This window comes from Paralichthys olivaceus, chromosome 9 (genome assembly GCF_024713975.1).
Source record: "Paralichthys olivaceus isolate ysfri-2021 chromosome 9, ASM2471397v2, whole genome shotgun sequence".
Taxonomy (NCBI): Eukaryota; Metazoa; Chordata; class Actinopteri; order Pleuronectiformes; family Paralichthyidae; genus Paralichthys; species Paralichthys olivaceus.
The window spans coordinates 23,039,406-23,061,702 of record NC_091101.1 but is presented as its reverse complement, the minus strand read 5'-3'; the positions used below and the strand labels follow the sequence as shown (position 1 = coordinate 23,061,702).

Below are 22,297 nucleotides of genomic sequence, written 5' to 3'. Positions count from 1 at the left end.
TCTTTATTTGCAGCCTATGGGCAGAGCTGTCAGGGTGCGCATCTCGGTCATGGAGATATCAGCGTGTTTGGATTTACAGCGGTTCGAAGGAGAATCTCTGATTTGGTCACAGCCGCGCAAAACTTAAAATGGAAAATTAAACACACACAATTTCACCACAACAGCATCACCTCATTTTGACACACGACAGGAATACAAGATTATAACCCCACACTTCCACATTAACTGATATTGTTCTTCAGCGGTGCAAATCCCTGAACTAATTTCTAATTATAATCAAATTTCCAAAACCAATCGACATGTAATGAACACAAGAGCTTTGAAGACCCGAGGCAGCTCCTCACTTTCACCGCTTTGGAAAACAACATTTAAATTCTAAAAGTTATTTAGTTACTATGAGCAGAGCAGCAGATTTTCAATGAATAACTTTTGTTTAATTTATTCTTATTTATTAATTTAGAAAAATTAATATAAAGATCTGATACTAAATACAAGACAATGCAATTGTGAAGTCAGTCCGTCCATATTCTCTTTATCTATTCAAGGTCATTTACTGCTGTTTTCTTGTCTTAGTTTTCCTGTTGTCATGTCTCTGTGCACGTCTCTGTCGCTGAATGTCTTTGTGTCGGAGCATCCTCTTTGTGGCAGTTCTGGTATTTTTAGTTTTAATTCATTTCCATTCAGCTCTTTTCAGCATCTTTCAGCTCAGGCTGGATGAATGAGAAGCTGTATCCCGCAGCTGTACACTTATTTTTTACATGCTCTCTTTTTCTCCTTGTTTTCTTCCCCATTTCCTCTTCTTTTCTTTCAGCATCCCTCGCTTTTATCCCTCTTTCTCTGTCGCATATGCACAAGCTTGTCTCATTTGTCAGCCAAGCTCTTAAAACAGGAATACACCACAGGCAGCAGATGTTTCTTTTTCCTGTTTTTGTCCCTGAACACGGCACAAAACAAGCATCTTGTACTTTCATCTTTTTTTTTTTCAAATTCAGCTCCAGTGTTTCCAGTTTGGGTTTGTTTCAGGAGCAACAGTGACCTTAATCAGAAAGCTACGAGGAGGTCGATGAGGAAAAGGTTTTTCTCACAGAAGTCGTTTTGACACAGAAAGAAAAGAATCAGATAAATGACTGAATTCCATTTAGCTGTGGTGCTTTCAGGGTCCTGGAGTTGTGCATTGACACAGTTGAACAGAACCAACAACATGAAGCTTCTACAGATCAGAATATTATCTATAATATCGGGACATTACATTCATAATTAGTATGAAAAGTTAGCATAGCCTGATTTCCTAATTTCTTTATCTAATCCTTCATCTCTCTCTTTGTCCTCCTGTTTGTTTCTCTCTTCCTCCTTCTTAGTAACATCCCTTCCTTTCTTCGGTTTCTTTCTCTCAGTCTTCACCATGTTCTCTTAACTCTCTTGTCCCTTCCTCTGCTGCTCTTTGCAGCTTCTCTTGTTGTGATGGGGCAGTTTGCTGCTGAGGAATTTTGTAACTTGTCTGTAACTCATGTTTATGGCGTGCACCGCCAGTGAAGAAGGATTTCCTCTTGAATGAAATAAACTAGACGACTATTGCATTAGCCTCTTCCCTCTCTCTCTCTCTTTCTCTCTTTTGTTTAAAGAGCAACTTCTGACACAAAACATATTTGCACCTTCAAATGGAAGCTGTTTTGGCCTCTGTTAGCAAACTGTCTGGGGAAATCAGAGCAGAGGCACCTTCACTTAACCTGAGGTGTAGCAGTGGAGCTGCTCACTGATCCTCATCAGTGTGTTGAGCCCTGATTTGTGCTTCAGGGGCAGAGCAGCCTCTCTCACTCGAATCAGCAGATCTGAGAATAAACTGTGGCACAAACATATAAAACCAGTGAACGGCCGGGGAGGTTCTGCCTTTGGGGGCTCAGGTGAAGCAACATATTTAGCCACAGATGTTATTTGAGATTTTTCTGCCCAGAGATGTCAATAAAAGACAAAAAAGGTTTATCCTAATGAATATGAATAATTTAATCTTATATTTAGATTTACAAGTAACAATGGGCCTCATGTAAGATGAACGAGAACATGCCACATTCATCACTTTTCTGGTACTTTCAGTTCTGTTACAGGTATGAACAGAATTTAGTGAGTGGTCAAGATCTGTCAAGTTAAATTAGTCTGCCATTACTAAGATGATGTCTTTCACTAATGGATCATATATTTCATTTGTTTGGAGCAATTACAAAAATTTATAAATTGCTCAAAACTAAATTATAAATGTATAAATTTGCACAATTCCTTAGTGGCACGTGTCTCTTGAGCAAGGCGCATATGTAAATGACCTGTCGGTTAGCTGTCACCATTTGAAGCTAATTTCAGATCATCTCGTCATCAGAGAAGAAGTTCTGGTTCCAGGTTCTTCTAATGAAACAGGATGATGAACATGTCCAGTGTTTAATCTGCAGACATTAGTGAGTGATTCCATCTTATTCTCGTCCTACAGTTTACACGAGTCAAGCTGTCAGTCATTTCTAATACAACCGCAAACACCAAGGGATCTCTACTGGTCTGACAAACTGTAATTAGAGCTGGAGAACAAGCTTCACTAACACACTCATCACTGTAAAACACGGAGTCAAAGATACAATGGTAATGACCATAATACTTAAAATGATTTTTTATTACAGCTTAACAGCCATTAACAGTCCAGCAAATTCAGCAGAAACGGCTGAAGAAGCTTCATGGAGCTTTCATTTTATCTATATAACAGGGTGGAGATGGAGTCTGTGGAAGATATGGGAGTAATATGATTCACCGAGACAGGTGGGGCTTGTGGGTAATGAGGGGTGATTGTTGTATGTATAGAAGAGTGCAGATAATTGAATGAAGGGACCATTTCCTGCTTCTTTGATGCTGAACTCTGCATCTTTGAATTGTCTCATTTAAACTAAATGTATCTTGTGGTTGTGGCTCCATGAATAACTGCATTGAAAACACATGTACTTACTGTGCATGGGGCTGAAGCTGAATAAAAGGCTAATGGCCGAATCCATTATGTATGAATTCACTCCGCATCATTCACACGCTTCAGGGAGAATTTTACAGAAACATTTCTTTCCTGTTTCCTCGTCATGGACACATCATTACTGAAATAGTTATAGTGACTAGAAATTCTATAAATACATGGTGCTTTCGGTTTACATATATATTTTTTTCAGATTCATATTAGGAAATTTACGAAAGACGAACTTGAGATTTCAAAAACAGGCCCAAAACATGCTTTCAAAGCCATCGTGACCTTGACCTATGACCTCTTCAATCTAATTAGTGAATCTGTGAGTGTAAACGAACATTTGTACCAAATTTCAAATGAGTATATCGAGGCTTTCTTAAAATAAAACGTTCACAAGGCAAAATATGGTTTTGTGAGGTCACAGTGACCTCGAACTTTGTCCTGGTGAAGTTTTTGCCAGAAATCCCGATTAGGTTTCCCCAATAATTAACGTTTAAAGGAACATGAGGTCACTGTGACCTTTGTGCAAGTGAACATGAGAGAAGAGGACGGTGCTGATAACCAACAACGTTACCTTAAAAGAGGCCTATGATGTTTTTCTCAGTGTTTCCTTCCTCTAGTGTGTTTTAGGTTTCTTGTGAATGTAAAAGTTCTGCATAGAGAAAAAACTCAGAGGTAAAGGGAGCTGAAAATGAGATTTGCATAATACACGTCTAACAACTAGTCTGGCACCAACAACTCCAGGTAAAGTTAGAGCGGAGGTGTTTGAGACAGAGGCTGAAAGGAGGAGCGGCAGCAATGGACAGTCTGAGGAAAGATTTTCATAACACTAATTAAAATTATTAACCTTAAGAAATTTTTTCATAGCCACTTGCAGCAACTCTTCACGTTCCAAAGAAAGTGTCTTTGTTTGAGGCTTGAAATAGTGCAGCCATGTCAAGGAACACGCGATGGTGATGAGTCTGATTTTTATTCAAACCTATTTCAAACTGTGTACTGTCAGGCTGAGGTGACGATTAATCCAGTCGTCCGCAAGATAAGATTTCTGTTGTCTGGTCTGATAAATTCCCATCGCCGTCAACACACAGCTGATATTAACAGAGAGGAACAGAAATATGATCACAGAAGTGTCAGACTGTTTGTTCACAGTCTCTGCACATTCTGAAAAAGCTTCTGTTACCAAACGTCTCTACAACCACAGCATATCTGCCTTAAGCTTTAAGCTTCACAAACTCTGACATATGATCCCAACTGAAAATGATCTGCCTTCGAAAAGCCTGAGTCACGTTCAGATGTACATTATCATTTAACGTCCTGGAACACTGAGCATCACAGATCCACAGGAAACATTATCTCCTTTCAAATGCTCAACTCTCCACCATGATGTAAGATGGAAACCTGACCTGAGTGTTAACGACCTCCACGTTCTTTTCCTCCGTGTCAATCACAGAACTTAAAACTCTCTGACATCTTCTGATTTTATAAATCAAAATACTACTTGTTTCATATCATCTCTGTATTTATGAGCTTTTATATAATGTATATAAATGTATAGTTTATATTCACCTACGAGAATATATTTTATAAATGTACTGTACCTTGTTAATTCCTTTATTTAAATTCCAACAGCCTCAATAGATTTTTAGATTTTTTTTTCTTGTAGCAACATATTGTCTTATTATTGTCTTTAGTTTGAAGAGTGATAAATAAATAAAATGTATTATTATTATTATTATTATCATAAGACACTAATTAGCCAACTATTAAATTACAACATATATATGATATACAAACTCTGCTTTGTTATCTTTCTCTCTGAATCGTCTGACACGTTGATGTCATCGGGCTGAAATTTCTCAGGTGCTGGAAATGTCTTTTTCTTTTCCTGCTGTTTTCAGAGGCAATAAGAAGAATTAATCCCGTCTATATCCTCACTCAATCCGTGCTTTCAGTCTGGAAATCCTCTGAAGGGAGTTAATATCGAAGCTGTTGAAATGAAGACATATTAAATTCTCTCCACTCACCCACCTCACAATAGACTCAGACTAATCTCTCTGACCTGGACCAACTTTCTCTGATGGGGGAAAGTTGAGGGAACTAATTTTGTCTTTTACAGGAGTGTGATAATAAAATATTAAAGGTAAAAAAGTTAGTTTTAACACAGAAAACTACAACTAAATACAAGATTTGGCAAAATACACTTATTGTTTTTATTTTATTTTTTGGTGAAATGGGTGAACGGACACTATGAGCCTTGATCTTTATGTTCTGACATCAAACCTGAAATAATTCGTCCACCAAGCTGCTCAGTAATTCTTATTCAATCATCATATCACATCCTCAGCCCATTAAAAGACTGACATCACTACAAACAGGTTCCACACATGTCAAGGCCTCTTTTCTGCACATGAGCAGTATTTCATGTCGCTGTGTCTCTGAGCTGCTGTCGGTTATGAACAGAGCTTTGGAAGTGACGGATGGTTTTTGTCTTTATTTTCCTTCACACCGTTTACGTCTATTTCTTCTTTTTTTTAAAAATCTTTTTTACTATTTGCATACACACAAAATGCTTTTAATAATTGTGCAAAAAATGTCATTAAACTTTTGAAAGAATAACATTTTAACAACTCTTCATTTAAATGTCTTTTATATATTAACGTTTCCAACATTATTCAAACCCAGAGAAATCCACAATTTTATTCCATGCTGTTTGTGTTTTGGGGGGAATTTATTGACACTGTTGATGGTTTTACAACAGACAAAGGGAGAGCTGTGTTTCTTCTTTTATCTTCAATTAGATGCTGGAGTCATGTGTAATTTAACTTTTAAAAAGATGGTGCTCTACATTCTGGGCCTTTCCCTACACAAAACAACTCATTGTTAGTTCAATCAGCAGCAGAGCCATCAAACACACACACACACACACACACACACACACACACACACACACACACACACACAGACACTGTCAACATATCAAATATGACAGTCTTTTTTTTTAAAGAGGTGATTTCACACAATATGAGTCATTGAAAAGAGTAGAAACAAACTGTCACACTCACACAAACCAGCAGATAACAACACACAGATGACAAAAACAACTTTTCGAGTAAATAAACTGAGTGTTCCACAACATGGATAAAGACTCTACCTGTCCAGGGCGATGCAGCACAGGTGCAGGATGGACGCCGTGGTAAGCAGGACGTCCAGCGACGTCCGGACCAGACAGAAAGTCTCGCCGTAGATCCAGTGCTGGTGGACGAGCTCGATGGCGCCGAACGGCATCACCAGCACCGACACGAGCAAGTCAGCAAACGCCAGAGACACGATGAAGTAATTGGTCTTGATTTTCCTGATGAGGAGAGGACGAGAAACATTTGATCACAGAAATACAGTTCAGACAAAGTGAACGTTTTCTTTAAAGTGCTTTTATAAGCAGCGCTTCTCTATCACAAAGAATTCAAACAATGTTGGCACAACCCTCAGGAGGGTCTGGGGTTCAGTATCTTGCCCAAGATTTGCAAACAGGAGCAGCCGTCCATCGTGTGTTATGTGGGCTGGATGACAGAGTTGGCCAAATCTGGGTAAAAGCAATTTTGCTTGTGGGATGATGCAACAATTGCTGAAGGTCTAATTCTAGAGGAATCAAAATTTTCCTTCGTTATGGCCGAAAGGGTTGAGGTTTTTTTCCCAGTTTGGTGAAGAAGAACTCGAACGTCGATCTGTTGTACCTCACTAATTCTGTTCTGACTGAATGAGAGTAAATCCTTGAAGTCGGGTTAATAAATCTTGTGGAAAGATTTTCCAGCTCCTGTACTAGTTCACTGCCAAACTCGCCGAAACTGGGAAAGTGTTGGAAGAACATTTGTATCAACACATTGAAGTTCAAACAACGATCCAAGAAAAAAGTTCAAGATTCTCAGCAAAGAGGTGAGAAGAAGAGCGATGAAATGGAATAAGAAAGATAAACATTCATCTTTCACTGGAGGTTGAAGACAGGGAGAGATGTAGAGAAGTGAAAGTGAAATAAAAGTCTTCAAACACTCGACTCTTCACAAACCTGAAGGAAAAACCACAGAGAGACAGAGATGAAGGTTTCCATTCTGCAAATAGGTAAAAACATCAGGATATGAAAGAGACTCAGGATTGAATCCAGAGTCTCTGTGACAAAAGGTGATTGTCTTTATCTCTTGAAAACAGGCGAGGGTCTCGCTGTTCCTGCAGCAGGATTATTAAAAAAGACAAAGTTTACAACAAATTCATTTTGTTCTTTCATCTCCTGCAGAGTTTTTTGCAGCAGGAACGTTCGGAGTGCTTGGTCCATACGTCAAAGAAGAAAACCTGTAGTTATTAGATTTTCTTTGTATTCTTTACTATGTGTTACAGATAGTTGCATCACATTATTTCACTGCGTCTCATCATTTTTTAACTCCACTGAGGAGGTGATGTTTCCTCCTCTGTTAGTTTGTTGGTTGGTTGGATTGAATTTAAGCACGATTACTCAAAAACTACTGGACGGATCACTGCACAACTTTTTCTGGACATTTTCCCAGATTTCCCAGGGAAGAATAAATGGATTTCACTTATGAGTGTGTGTAACCTAAAGGTCCAGTGTTTGAGATTTACTTGAAAGGGATCTATTTGCTAACCTGGAGAGGGCAAAGTTTATGAGCAACACTCCAGCCAGCCACAAGGGGGCAATCCAGATGTTTTGGCTTCACTTTTTGGAATCTGTCAGGCCGTCCAACATAAACACTAACAATATACAATTAAATAAACCTGTATAATTCCTACGCATTTAATAGGAAGATCAGATGTTTTAAAGGAATTTTCTGTGAAAACTTTATTGGAAAGTTTACTAACAACATATTTGCATCTTGATAAATATGTAAATAACTGTTCCTCCTGCAAATATGAGCACTACTTATCATTCAAGATAATAATCCAGTTCTTAACTACATTTCAAACAGAATCAATCAGTTGTGTATATAAGTGTGACTTCTGGGAGTAGGGTGGTTTGGTGTGAGTGAGACTGAACCGAGACACAAAGTCGCAGCTGCCGTGTGAGCGAGTGCAGCGTGTTGTTAGTGCAGTGAGTCAGCTGACCGGTGAATTCATCAGTCAGTCAGTCAGTCAGTCAGGCTGGCAAATTAAAGACGGAACCCTGACAGGTCAGAGCTGCATCATGGGAGTGATGTGGTTTTGGACGAAAGAACCCCCAGACCAGCCAACCTGCTCGCCGGTGAGAGAGCCGGTCGGTCAGCCGGCCTGTCCCCCCCCCCCCCCCGCTCGCTGCTATAAATAGCCTCAGTAGAGGGGATGGCCGGGAGCGTTTTCCATCTGCCTGTCACTAACCCAAACAGCCCCTTAAAAACAGACTGGGAACAGCCAGCTGTCTGTTCAGCTGCTGCATGTGGGGCACACGTTCATCACACTGAACACACACAGAGGCATGTTCACACATCTGAAACACACATGATCGACAAATACTGTTGTCACACACAATCTGTAGAGGAGTTTACACATTATTGTACACACACACACACACAGTAAGTTGCGTTGGCTATAACTCAGAACAGTTTAGAAACCATTAACGTGCCCAGAAGCAACAGTGTCGTGTTCAGTTAGGTTGACATATTGTGTTTGGCTTAAAGTGCTGAGAATAAATTGACTTTATTAAAAAGGATTGCGTTGCTGTGTGCGGTTGGTGTAACACACACACACACACACACACACACACAGATACACACACACACACACAAGCATACGTCTTCTGTATAATGTGGAGGGAAGAAGTGAGCGTGCTCAACTCAGTAAAAGGGCAAAGGAGGAGAAAATGGATTCAAACACAAGATATGGAGTGAAGCTCTGATTTAAATACAGATGCATCTTTTCATTCTCACAACGAAACAGTAAACTGACTTTATTACACATCGGGTGAGTTGGATGACTGAAAATGAACATATTATTATTCTTTATGATGTTAAATACTGTGAGCAAAGCTAATTCAATGATGCATCTTGTTGATGTTGAACGTCGTCTTACTCCTGAAAATTAAATGTCAAAGTGACAACACGTGTAAATCTAATGAACCAAAGTGAGTCAGTAACTTCCACAGTTGCTGCCGTGGCACCATCGATTTAAATCAGTGCGACTGCTTATAGAGCTGCACAGTGTCCAGTATAAACAGCACAGACTGTGTGGCAGAGTGTGTGTCTGTGTGTGTGTGTTTCATGTTCACACACTCGGCACATCACATTGAGGGAAACATGGTTGGTATCAGTGGTGATGTTTGTGTGGTGGTAATTGATGAGTGGTTTAGCACCATCTGAAACAGCTACTGCTGGTGTCAACTCCCTACGGATAACTGTGTGTGTGTGTGTGTGTGTGTGTGTGACTTATAGCCTGAAGACTAAAGGTGTAGTTCCCCTCAAAACAGCAGATTTTCACAGCTTGACTGAATCTTAATAGTTATCTAGCTGCAACATACTCTCTAAACCAACTCCATTGACATGTGTTTGAGTCATTTATGTTCCACGTTTGATAAGGAAACAGATGGAGAATGTAAATTAAAGCATAAAAGAGCCTCTGGACTCCTCTTAAAACTAAACAGAACTTCTTTCGGATTCCTTTCAATTCCTCTCTGTCTTAAAAAACGGAATCGTTTAGCTTTAGGATCAAGTTTTTACTCTGCCACCGCTCCTTGAGCTTCTCCAGATACTTTATGACTCACCAGCTACTTCACAGAAATTACAACCCGTGGCTATAACTACATGCTGCACATAAACGGGTGACACTCACTGCAAAGACAAAAACAATGAAAACCTTCTTCTCCACATTTCTATGCTACACAGACGACACACACCTATAAACGTAATTCCCACCACATGATCCCATGGTCTCAGCCTGTCGCTCAAACACATAATCATGCATGAAGGAACATCACCTTCTTATGAACCTCGCAGAGTCTGAGCTTTTGGTCACCGTGGCCAATCAATCACTAAGATGCAATATCAACCTCTAAAATAAGCAACTGAAAAGCTGGTGAAATAAAGTGTTTGCCAACACTGGATGGTTTTGTTGGTTGTTGATGATGTGTTCAGTGTTCCGCGTTATTTTTGTCAGGCACGCCGTCACCCTGGGGGACACTCCCACTGAGCAGGTGCGTGTCTGTCTAGTTTTCTGGTTGACAGTTTGTGTATCTTTGCCTTTTTGAGTTGTGGATTTATGCATCCGGAAAATAAAGACAATGGACATCTGTGTGTGTGTGTGTGTGTGTGTGTGTGTGTGTGTGTGTGTGTGTTTTCCCAGTGGACTTTCAGACAATGATGAAGGGAGAAACAAAGATGGCGTGTCATTGTTTTCTCTTGAGGGAGGTGAGATTTCGCAGCCTTGACTTTGTCACTCATCAGTCTCTTTTAACACACACATGCATGCACACACACTCTGCACGTACAAAAATATACACGATGAAATCTCACTTCCGTTACTGTAATTCTCACTTATAAACACACACCTTCCTACATAACTTTCTCTTTTGCGTGCACTGAACCTCAACACGCACACACACACACACACACACACACACACACACAGACGTCTGAAGTCCGAGCTCTCAGGTGTCATGAGACAGAAACAACCCAAAGACAAAGAGAGAGAGGAAAAAGAGAAAGAAAAGGGCAGGAGGAGAAGAAGAAGAATGAATCATTGCTGTGACACTGACTCCCACATGAGCAGCCGTCCTCAGAATGACCCACCAGCTCTGTGTTGGTCATGAATCTCACAGATCAAGGATAAATGGCCTTTTCTCTTCTTATTAGGATATCAGCGTTATGACACTCGTTCTTTTTCAGCAGCGTTCTCACATGTGGTCATGTGTCCGGTGACATGAGGATCCACTTTTAGAAGCAGTTAATGCATTTTTTAACTCTGACTCTTGCTCTACTTCTCTTACACTGGGGCTGGGTCTGGATCAAACTGAACCATGGTACTTTTTCTGATCGTTCACAGGAAAAGACAGAATTAAATAATAATAATAATGATAATAAACATAACATTCTGTGATATTTGAATTGTCTAAGACCAAAGGGAACATTTGAAGCTAAAAGGAAAGAGGGCTCTGTCTCACCTGAGTTGTCTGTCCTTGCAGACGGCCGTCATGACCAGCAGGTTTCCCAGGATGCTCATCAGCATGACCAGAGACAGGAAGCAGATCAGAGCCATCCGCTTTGGCATGCTGTCGCTATGGAGACGCCAAAAAGAGAGAACAGCAACATGATGACACCAGAAAAGATCAGCAGATTTGAGTTACAGACTTTTCACGAGCATTTTAAGAAAAGAAAAAAGAAGTTTTTATGTAAAAATGAATCTCTCTCTCTTCTCACTTTGTCATGTGCTGCTGTGTCAGCGAAAATTAATCCATTCTGACTTAATTGCTTGACCCACTTTTCCAAATTATGGTATCGGTAGACTCATCGGCAGTAAAACTTTTAATGAATGAGAACTCCCCCTGAGGAAAGTGGGTTTTTGCATGTGAGTTTTTGTTAATCATCAAAGTGTCAGGTCTGATATTTCATGTCATTATGAACATACAGTTCTGGGCTGCTATTAGTGTGACGATAAACACAAGTTCAGAGAGTTATCTGAACATTCGAAGACCTTCAGGTGCCAGTGGGAATTATTTATCACGTCCAGATCCAAGGAAAGAACTCTCCATCAGAGCAGCCAGCCAAGCAGAAAAACTCAATTTAAAATCAGCAAGATGAACATGATAGAGGCTGTAAAGAGAGAAAGACGCAGTAGCTGCGACATAATACTTTGTGTAATGTGATGATGATGATGTTTATCTGAGCAAGAACGATTCTCTACCGACTCCCAGAAGAAAAAGTTTTGATTCTACCAGAGCAATTTAAAATGTCAAAGTAAAGTTGATTTGCAGAAAACATATTGAAGAACATTTCATCTTCTTGTGATAAAGTTGTACTGGTCACATCATGTCTGTCAATTTATCTTTCTTTTGGCTAAACGAAAAAATGGAATTCTGAATACAGTTGTTTATTATTATAAATTTTTCTCTTCTAAAGTTGAGGTTCGTTCTGAATACAACAGGTTTTATAACGTTTCAGATTCATCTGCAATCCATATGTTGTGTGGACTAATGACTGTTTCTTGCCAACTGCCAATACGATCAAATATTCCTAAAATAAGAAGATGAATGGTTGTAGAGGGAGTTCGAACGATTTCCATTTTACTGTCCTCGAGCTCTTTGTCCGATTTGAAGAAAAGAGCAGAAAGTCTTCTCCTCCAAGCTGCTGTGTTTAAAAAAAGCTGAATGTAAGGTGCTTACTCAGGATCCACATGCATGGGGGACGAATAATACTATATATTTTATGGTACAAAACTGCAAACTTGCATTTTCACCCCCCGATACATTTAACCTTGGCATGAGTTCAGCGTCTGGAGGTGGCGGAGAGTGGAGTGAATCGAAGCCCTGGGAGTGAACTGTGTGGAGTCTCTGAAAATGACTTGTTTAATCTCACACTTGTTTTGACATTGTCGGAGCAACACAGTCATTCTCCGGAGGTTTGTGGTCTCTCGCACTCGAAGGCTTCACGGGGATGAAGGAGCACGAGAGAGACGCACCATCACCTCCTTCGTAAAACAGCTCCATTACACCAGCATCATTTTATTTCTTTGTTCTCGTGTCTTTGTCCTGCAAGTTTGGTGCCAATTTATTTTTGTTTTTTTATGTTCAGTCCACAGTATCAGTACTATGCTAAAACAGGCTTCTGGGCTCGGCTGCTGGAGTCAGGAGTCACGTCTCGTCCCCGTCTGCCAAATGATTTTACTCTCACCATCAAAGGAGGAGTGATAGTGTGCAAATGAGGCTTGTTCTTTGATCATCAGTGCCAACACCCTAATCAGATCAAATGGGAACGCTGACAGATTCTCCACAGAAACATCATTTGAAAAAAACAAGATGGAAGGAGCTTCTTTCATCTGGAATTTGTCGACTACGCAGTCTGACCTTTCCCCTAAATGAGACATTAATATGCACGTTTTAGTAATTTAACACAGCTGCGGCCACGACAGGCAGCGGACAACTTTACTCTTTTGTGCAAGAGCAAGAGCCTCATTTTGGATTCAACAGTGACTCAGACACTGGAGACTTTCCCTCTATAGACTTTCAAAACGCACAATTACCGATCATTACTCGTCTGTCAACCTCGGATTCTCAAGCTGCCGCCATCTGCTTCCTAATGCTTAAGGAACAATCCACTTTTTTTTATGTAAGATTTATGAGGCTCCGAGCTCTTATTCGGTAGAGAGAGAGCTGCCGAGAAGAACTCATCCTCTGCTGAACTTTTGATACTCACTTGCATTAGTGAGTTCTCTCACTTGACCCTGAAATCTTGCAGCCACACCTTCCAAATACAGTTACATCTAGCTGACGCATGTTTGGTTCCGACTCGTAGCCTATCAACATGTTTTCACCTCCATTTTGAAATGTTGTTAATGATGGTTAAATATGAAGGTATAAGAGGAGATAACTCCGACTTTAATTTTCTCAAAAATTCTGCAGTAAAATCCTTGGACACTTGACATACAGTCAGGGAAGGTCACAAAGAGTGAGGTGAAATATCTGTGTCACCCATGTGGCAAAATACACTGACATGTAATATGTCAGCATTTGCCGTAATTTCTCTTCATTGTCTATATTTCATTCCCCATGTATCACTCCATGTGTTGTACATTGATTTTCCAGATGTAAGCTGAACTCTTTCTGCACAATATCACTTGCTCTTATATCTTACTCTTTACATCGGTGCACATGTGGAAAACAGAGACAGCCAGAGTTAAAGGAAAGAACTGAGAGAAACAGACAACTTGTAAATTTGCTGAGATCTGATACACCTGAACTTTGACCTGCAGCTAAGCTGAACTTCTGGTCTGCAATCAGCGAGAAGCAGCCTCAATTAGGCCTCTCAGGGCTGGATGAGGGGCGACTGGGAAAATACCTTCACCAGACGAGAAGGTTTAATTCTGCAATCCGTCACTGGACCACTGGTTTCTGCTTTTGCTTCCCATGAAGACAAAATGTTTTTCTTCAAGAGTTTAATAAAATCTTGGCCTCGATTCAACACTTTACCTGAATCACCTTTGATGCAGAGGACGATAAGGCTTAATCTTCTAAAAATATATGTGACAGGGAAGTGAAAATGCAGATGACAATCACCTCAGAATAGCCTCTGCATCTGAGCCGTCGCAGCTATTTACAGCCTTTAGAATGGCTCCATATCGGGTGGCTGTTGAAAGTAGCACTGATTGGATCTAAAGAGCCATGATGACTTGCAGTCACAAGCCTCAGTGGTCCGGACCAGCATCCTGACAGAGTTGATGCAGCAGTCGGACGGCTCTCTGTGGGAGAAGTCAAATGTGCGACACTTGAGTGACTCAGCTGATTGCACAGAAGCTGTCGCACTGGAGGCCTCCGCAAACACACAGCAAAGTTACCTGCAAAGTTTGAAACTCTTCAACCTCCATCTTTTTGAAGTTGTCTTTCATTTTCTAATTTGCAGCACACTAATATGTTTATTCAGTTTCATTTGATAGGGACGATATATAATGACAAAGGTTAATCGACATCAGTTTATAATATAAGATGCAAACATTGGTTTACAGTGAGAATGGAATTTACCCTCCGAGTGGTGCCTGCTGCACCACAGTGTTATGAGAAGGCGAGAACTCTTTGCACCAGAGGCGCAGTGTAAAAGTGAATCGTTGTTTAAGTCCCGCTGAAGCCTGATAATCAGTCTGGATTGTCATTCTGTCTCATGCTAGTGTGGAGGGACAGTTTTATTTGGCTCTGAGGGACACACATGGATCAAAAACCCACTAACACCCACAAACGAACGTCTCGCCTGCAACGGGAATGGATCCCATCAGCATTCAGTCTCAGGTCAAACAAGACGGCAATTACAGCGAGCTTCTCAGTTTTTCGTTCCCGACTTTGAACATTGGTCCTGTTAATGGGAAAGGAGTCAATGCTCTTTTTAATGGGTTCACCCCTGTTTACAAAAAAGTAATAAGTAAGTAATCTCTAAACCAAATTTCTGTAGTGGAGGTCATAAACTCATTGATCTCACCCCCAAACCCCCTTTTGTCCATCCTCCCTCAACCAGTTCCTCCAATTCTTCTATCAGACCTTATGGGTAAACATCTTATCAACAGGGAGGGCATCCAACCTCACATTGTTTCTTATAAAAATAGAAAAAAAACATTGTGGCTGGTGCTGAAGGCCTCGGTGGGAATCCTTTATTACAAACAATGGCGATCTGAACCCTGGCGTTCCCTCTCAGCAGGCAAAGACAAGCCTGCTATTATGCGACTGGTAGAAGAAGCGATGGGTGCCGTCCAAACTGGTGTCACACCGGCGTCATAAACACGGGAAAACATGTCGCAGAAGGGGCCTGGGTCATGACAGATTCCTCCCGCTGGGACCACGAGGGAGAGAAAGCTGCGACCAAACAAAACAGAACAATTATGCTTGAAAGCCTGGTAGTAAAACTAAATTAGGAAACCAGACAGTTCATTCAGCTGGAAGAATGTTGACAAAGGACAATAAATCAATGCATTATAAAAAGCGGCCTTGTTGATAAAATGTTTTCAGTGGCAACAAGAAGGAAAATGAGCTTTCCTCCAATCTGAGGACATTTTATCAACCTTGTATGAAATAGGATCCCCTGTAATTTCTAATATTTGACACTTCAATAAACATCTTATCGCAACTCTATCCACGTAAAACCTCTGGATTTCATTTTCCTCATGACCAGGACAGAAAAATAAACTTTCAGAACCCACCATGGCAACCGTTCAACGTGACACCTGCAGGTAATCTCTTCAAATAAACCTTAAACCAAAAATACCTCCCAGACTGCAGGATCAATAAATCAAACATCACTTTATAACCCTGTTACAGTTCAAACTTTAAATCACACACCTCTCTACTTGTCAGTCAAGTTTTGACGTGGTGTTTTGGTCTCAGTGACGGACCTCTAAACTGTTGCTCTGTGATTTGCCTGTTTAAGTGAGCTGTGTTTTTTCAGTCCCGGCAGATTATTTTCTTTAAGCAAACGACTGCGGCTGCTTTTTGCCTCTGAACGGCAGGTTTTCTGTTTCTGCACCGAGCTCACGGGTCAAACTGGAGTTTAGGTCCAATTAGACTCTGTTATCTTAAACTCACCTCGGAAAAAGAGCGTTTCCTGCTGAAAAGAAGGAAGAAGGTATGAAACACAATCTGGTTTTCAAAGTGTTGGCAGTCAAAGACCTCAGGAGAAGATTTAAGTGTTTCAGATGGACGGTTCCAGCAACTGGAACTAGTTGCTGCTCTCATGGATTCTAGTGTGATGGATATTGTTAGTGACAGATGAAAAAAAAAAAAAGAACTCGCTTGTTGACATTTTATTTGCCTGATATTGAGCAATAACGATCTCATCTTATATAAGTTTTGTTTTAAGCATCTCATTTGAAATGAGAACGATGTATCAGACATGTTGCTGTGATGAGGGACAATTAAAAAATCGTACAATTAGAGAATGAGACATGAAAACAATGGTGAAATGAAGTAAAACAATGAACTGGACAGACGGTGAAACCTGCAACAGTAGTTTAATCTACGAAAATGCACAAATGCATCATTCAAAACATAATTGAGGCTGTTTTTGTTAACGTGACGCTGTAATTGGACAAAATTCTGCAGGTGAACGATGCTGATAATTGAAAGGAGATGAAACGCACAAAGACGTGGCAGATAAAATTTCACAAATTACACAGAGGTCTCTTAAAAAAGAGGAAAACACCACCTGCACAAGATGAGTAGTAATCATAATAATCAGCAGAGCACAGTTACAATCATTCACACACTTTAACCTGAATTTACTCAGAATCCACAAACTCACACAAACAAGGATTAATTTAAATACAATTCAAACCCGTTCACTATTCATTATATTTTTTGCTTTTCTCTCATCACATCTGAAATAATGACACTACCTCCGTCACTCTGACACACAAACTAAATCTCTACCTCTGCAACTAAAGCACTGATTCTCCTGTCAGCAAAATAATAACGCCTCAATTTAAATATTATTTTTAAACCCAGACTGATTTTTATGAAAGATTCTAATCATTTCAGTTTAAATCTGAAACGTCTGCAAAAGAAAAAAGGGAGTAGATGCATTTATGAAATCAGAATCTGGAGGAAAAAGAGGAGCCACGCATGAGGAAGACACCGACGAAGACATCAACTTGGAAAGACGACAAGATTTTTTCAGTTGCCGTCTGATCGGAGAATCTCCTGCTGCGGAGCAAAACCAGACCCAGCTGCTTCTCATTGCAGAGCAGACGCCCGTCACCACCTCACTCATTTAGCTGTGGAGGAGGAATCGACTGGGTCAGAGAAGCTGTCAGTGCTCAGACCTCAAAATTACGTTTCAGGTCATTTAAATGACAGATGACTGACAAGAGCTGAACATCAACATCAACTCTTCCCTGTAACTCATACCGATGAGCCACAGCTAAAACGTCCTTGAATATTAATCCAGGTTTTGAAGCAGGAAAAGAAATAAAAGCGGTTTGGAGTGATTCTATTAAGATTTCTAAATCCATCTAATACTTTGAATCATGCTGCAGAACATGTTCAGGAAGTTGCTTGTGGTTTTCGTCTTCAACTTCAGAAGTGGTTGTTCTACATTTGCAGCTGAAGAAATCTCTGCCACCATTAAGAAACCACATTTAAATCTGCTAGATCCAGATTTGTATTCGGATCAACACCAAATTGCTTCTTGCAAAAAATTCTTCTCAGGAAAAAAAACCAGCGGTCAAAGGTGGAAACCCCCCTTGAAGAATATAAATACAATCCATCAGTATTTGAACTGCATGAGTCCTTCTGAAGTTTAATGTACTGGTGGACCGGGAATAGCTGAGACCATTTCAGGTTGGTGAAATTCATCTGGACCCCTGGGACGTTTGCCTGAACGCAATGTGATGACCCGGAATGGGACGGTTAATGATGTGTGACCAATGGTGAAGGCAGGGTAGGACAATAAGTGTGCACTAACCGTCCTGACATTAAACACACCAGAGAGGGGTCAGAGCTCTTTGTGTGTGTGTGTGTGTGTGTGTGTGTGTGTGCTTTCCTCAGGATAGAGAGTTTGGGCTGTGGTGGATTCAAACCACAATCACTGCTTTAAACACAAAGTGTGAACTTTGTTTCATTTCCAGATCCCGTGCACTGAAGCTCAAACGTGACCCAGATGTGAGTGAAGCCTCGAGGTCGTTGAGAAAAGTTTCCAATGTTGATGAAACTTGAATGTGAGAAACTGTCCAGACAGTGGATTCTCCTTGTTTGACCCTTTTCACTGGAGCCTGAGGAAGTTCAGACGTCCTCGAATCTCATTGTCCTTGTGGAAGACACAGAACCCAAAGTGTCCCCAATGGAATATATATATATTCAGATTTGAAAGGGTTTTCATATCTGTAAAGTGATGAGGAAAAAGCAAAATATAATACATGGACGAGGCAAAGAGCACAGTTGTGCAATGAAGCTACAGCGCTAAACACAAAATTAGAGAACTGGGGTGCGATTGTGACTGTGTAAGTCTGTTTGCTCAATTGAAAGCAAAGACTGCAGCCACAGTCTAAGTTATTCATTCATTCAGTGATATTATTATAAATTAAATAGAGGTTTGATTATATCCCACGAGTTCAGTGATCTGAAACTGAATCGACGCAAACTGAGCCTGAGGTTTAAGTTTAATGCGCGGCACACAACCACATGACAAACATCGTCACAAACAAGACACTTGTTAATCAGTGAAATTTAAATTTAAATTATCTCTTAGATCAGAGCCGGAGCTTTCAATCTTGTGTCAATAACAGGAAATGGTATCAGAGGAGGTTCTGTGGATTCTCTGCAGAGGTGATGGAGGCCAGTAAAGGTCACAGATTACTCTTAAATTTCAGAAAAATAATGAGGCTCAGGCTCTTTCCTCTCGGGCTCACGTCAAACCCTCCATCTGGCCTCCTGTGATTGAAGAGCGGGCGACAACAAACACCAGTGAGTCACAGTTCTGAATTCAGACACAAGCAGCAGTTTTTCCCCAGAATCACTGACTAATTTCTCTTGTGATTCAAACGCAAATTATAGACGGAACAGCGAGAGGCATCAAGCAGGCATTAGTGTTGCTGTTCAAAAAGAAAGGCAGCGAGTCGTTTGAATCTAATTGTCTTCGGAACGGTTTCCCTGGGGGCAACATGTCGCTCAATATGAAAATAGTTTCATCCAGTCAGTTTCCATCAGTCTGTCTCGTGGTAATTCTATTTCTCCACCAATTATTAATCATTTATTGGCTTCATCACGGTGGCAGATTTGCCAGTAATGCAACAGGGGAAATGTGGAAATGGTTTTCACCACCTCCACCCACAGCCCTGTTAGACAAAGACACACTTCAGAGGTGAAGCTAAATCACTGACGAACTGCCAACTCTGAAAGAGGCGATTGAAAAATGATTTGAAAGTATGAAAGGTTTTTCGCTGGCAGCACATTTCACATTCTTAATGCAACACCACATGATCATAGTTTACACAATACTGTGCTTCCATCATTTTGGAGAGAGTTGGTGAAAGTACTTCACGGTGTCAAGATGAAAACGTCCCTGAACACAAAGCCTGACGTCAGTGTTGGACCTCACTAATGTCTGTGTGCTGCCGAGAGAGAGAATGCCATTAATCCTTTGCTAATATTACTCTCACTCACACACACACAAAGTCAAAATTGAAAAAATAGGAATACGAGTTTATCTCCTCGGGGAAAGATTTACATATAATTTCAATTTTAAATTTTTTGAATATAGCTGAAATTCATACACCAGGCGACAGTGAATAAAACAGCAGAATCCCAAACCTTCAAACAATCAAAGTTAGAGAGCATCATTTGGAGGAAACACCGTCTTATTTGCATACTGATAACCTGAGTGGATTTATTTTTGGTTTGAAGGAAACAACACCTCCATCTCCTGAAGACTCCTGGGTAAATTTGGAGCTGGTGACGGTCGATCTCACGCGTCAGTTTGGGTTGCCTAGCAACATCAGGTATAAATGACTGTGCTTTTGTTTGGGTCGGCAGAGAGACGCTGAACAGAGCAGCATAGTGATTAAAGTCGATGGATGTGACTGTACCTTCTACAGCTCAAAAGAGTAATATTTGGATACTGCAGGTATTTATACTTGTCGGTCTTGCATTGAAGCTACAAGCACTTACAAAGTAGAATACATAAAAACCACTGAGCTTTAAACTTCAGATGTTGATGCAGCTAACCAGTTATTTACAATTTCTGCTGAACCGAAATTAAAATGTTGTCATTAAAAGTCACAGTTTGACGTCTGTTGATGCACATTAATCCTGTTTTATTATTATCATCAGTTCCTGTCGCACAGTTTTCTGCATGAAGCTTTTCTTTCACTCTTGAGGCAGCCTGATATTAGAGGTCCTCTGTTTATACTGTTGTACTGAGCATCCTGTCATCTTAATGATGATATATAACTAATGCAGGTGTGCTGTCAAACCCCGATGTCAAAATCAATCTTCTATAAACACAACATCTCCAAGGACAGTTCCTCCCTCCTCTCGTCCATCACTTCCTGTTTCGCTCAGCTTAAAGACTTTGCTACAGCACATTGTGAGTTGGCTGCTCATTAGCGAGTCGTTGAGACATTTGTTCAGGATTCAAAAACAATTCAAAGCATCGTCGCAGTTTTAATCCACACAGATTGTTACATATCTGCCTAATTAAAGTCATTTCAGTCCTTCGTTAAGGAACATTTGAATGAGGTTCAGCTCCCCAGTACAGCCTCCATTGTTACGATTGATTGTGCAGTGGAGTTTCACACAGATGACGAATTTGCTATCTCCACTCCACAACTTTTAACAATTTTATTCTTGTAATAATGTAACCATGACAACCCCCAATCTCTGAAAATATCAAATCCAAATGTCGTTTTTGTGACTAAATATGACAAAACGATGACTAACTTCTTTACTGTTGTAACCATGGTGACCAACGTCCGGTATTTCCGGTGGCGCTCCTTATTGTTGGTCGAAGAGGGCGAGGACACAACTGTCTGATCATCTGATTTTACCTCTTCTGCTCAATAACATAAAAGCATGAAATAGATAGAATTTAGATTTTACACAATGCAGGATCTTGACCCACCTGAGTAGTTGAGTTGTGTTTTATATGACACTTCAGACGGAGTAGTACTTCACTATTCTTGGTATAATGTGAAATGAAGCAGCAAGTGGAGCCATGTTATTAATGCTGATGTCGCTCCTCTTTGACAAGGTGTATTTTAGGACCTCGGGAGGTCGCTGTGTGAGTCTCCTGCCTGGAGACGGAGTTCCACTGAAGCTCTCAGATCCGCGATGAGAGCGATATATTAAGTGCATATATAGCTGAAGGGTCTCGTACTTGATTCACTGAGTGTACGTCTCTGAGAAAGTTAATCAGGGGAGGAGAGACGGACACTGAAAGAGACGCAGTCAGATTGTGAAGAGAAAGAAAAATATTGTCGATCAACAAATGGAAAGAAGATGAGATGGCGTCGCAGACTTTGACCACATCTCATCTCAGTATAACTTTCAGGCATGAATCCATCACTCTGTGAGCTCGCAGGCCTTCAAGCTTCACTTTGTGATTGAAGAGTCAAGGTCAAACTAATGTGAACGCTGTGCACACCTTCTGTCCAAATTGGCTCTTGTTGCCCTCTGGACCTCCAACAACAACTTGATCATCAATTTTATTCTTCCTGAGGACGCAGGCTGAAGGTGTTTGGTCTGTTTTTCTCATTCTTTCATAACCAAACACTGACCTCCAGTCGTCTGAGTGGCAATCAATTATTTTCCTAACATCTGGTTGTATTCTGATCCTAAAATCTCCACTTTATGAAGTCTACCTGATAGAAAATGTGCTGCATTGATCTTGACAAACTTTAATGTGTAGTTATAATAACTTTAGTGAGCATGTTGAAGCCTTGCAGTCTTTATGTCGTTAGGTTTCTACCGCACAGTGTTGGTGAAGTTGACGGATGAGGGGGAGAGAGTGATTTTTGCGGAGCTACACAGGACGCTGTACAACACATCTGCTCTCAGCGTGCAGCGGCGGAGATTTACCAGAATAATCAAGCTGCTGCACCACCTGCAGAGACGACTCACATCTCTGCTGCTGAGCCTCGCAGCTAAAGTGGGAACTTCTC

At 40.6% G+C, this 22,297-nt stretch overlaps 1 protein-coding gene across 2 annotated transcripts in view; it reads right to left on the bottom strand.

Moving 5' to 3' along the window:
• Positions 1-22,297, bottom strand: part of htr4 (5-hydroxytryptamine receptor 4) — a 99,873-nt gene that overhangs the window by 34,537 nt on the left and 43,039 nt on the right. For both annotated transcript variants that reach the window (XM_069531889.1, XM_020078829.2), the window contains exons 3-4: positions 11,115-11,228; positions 6,138-6,338 (exon numbers count right to left, since the gene is read on the bottom strand). In XM_069531889.1, coding sequence (XP_069387990.1) covers positions 6,138-6,338; positions 11,115-11,228 — 315 coding nt within the window. The remainder of the gene's footprint in view (positions 1-6,137; positions 6,339-11,114; positions 11,229-22,297) is intronic.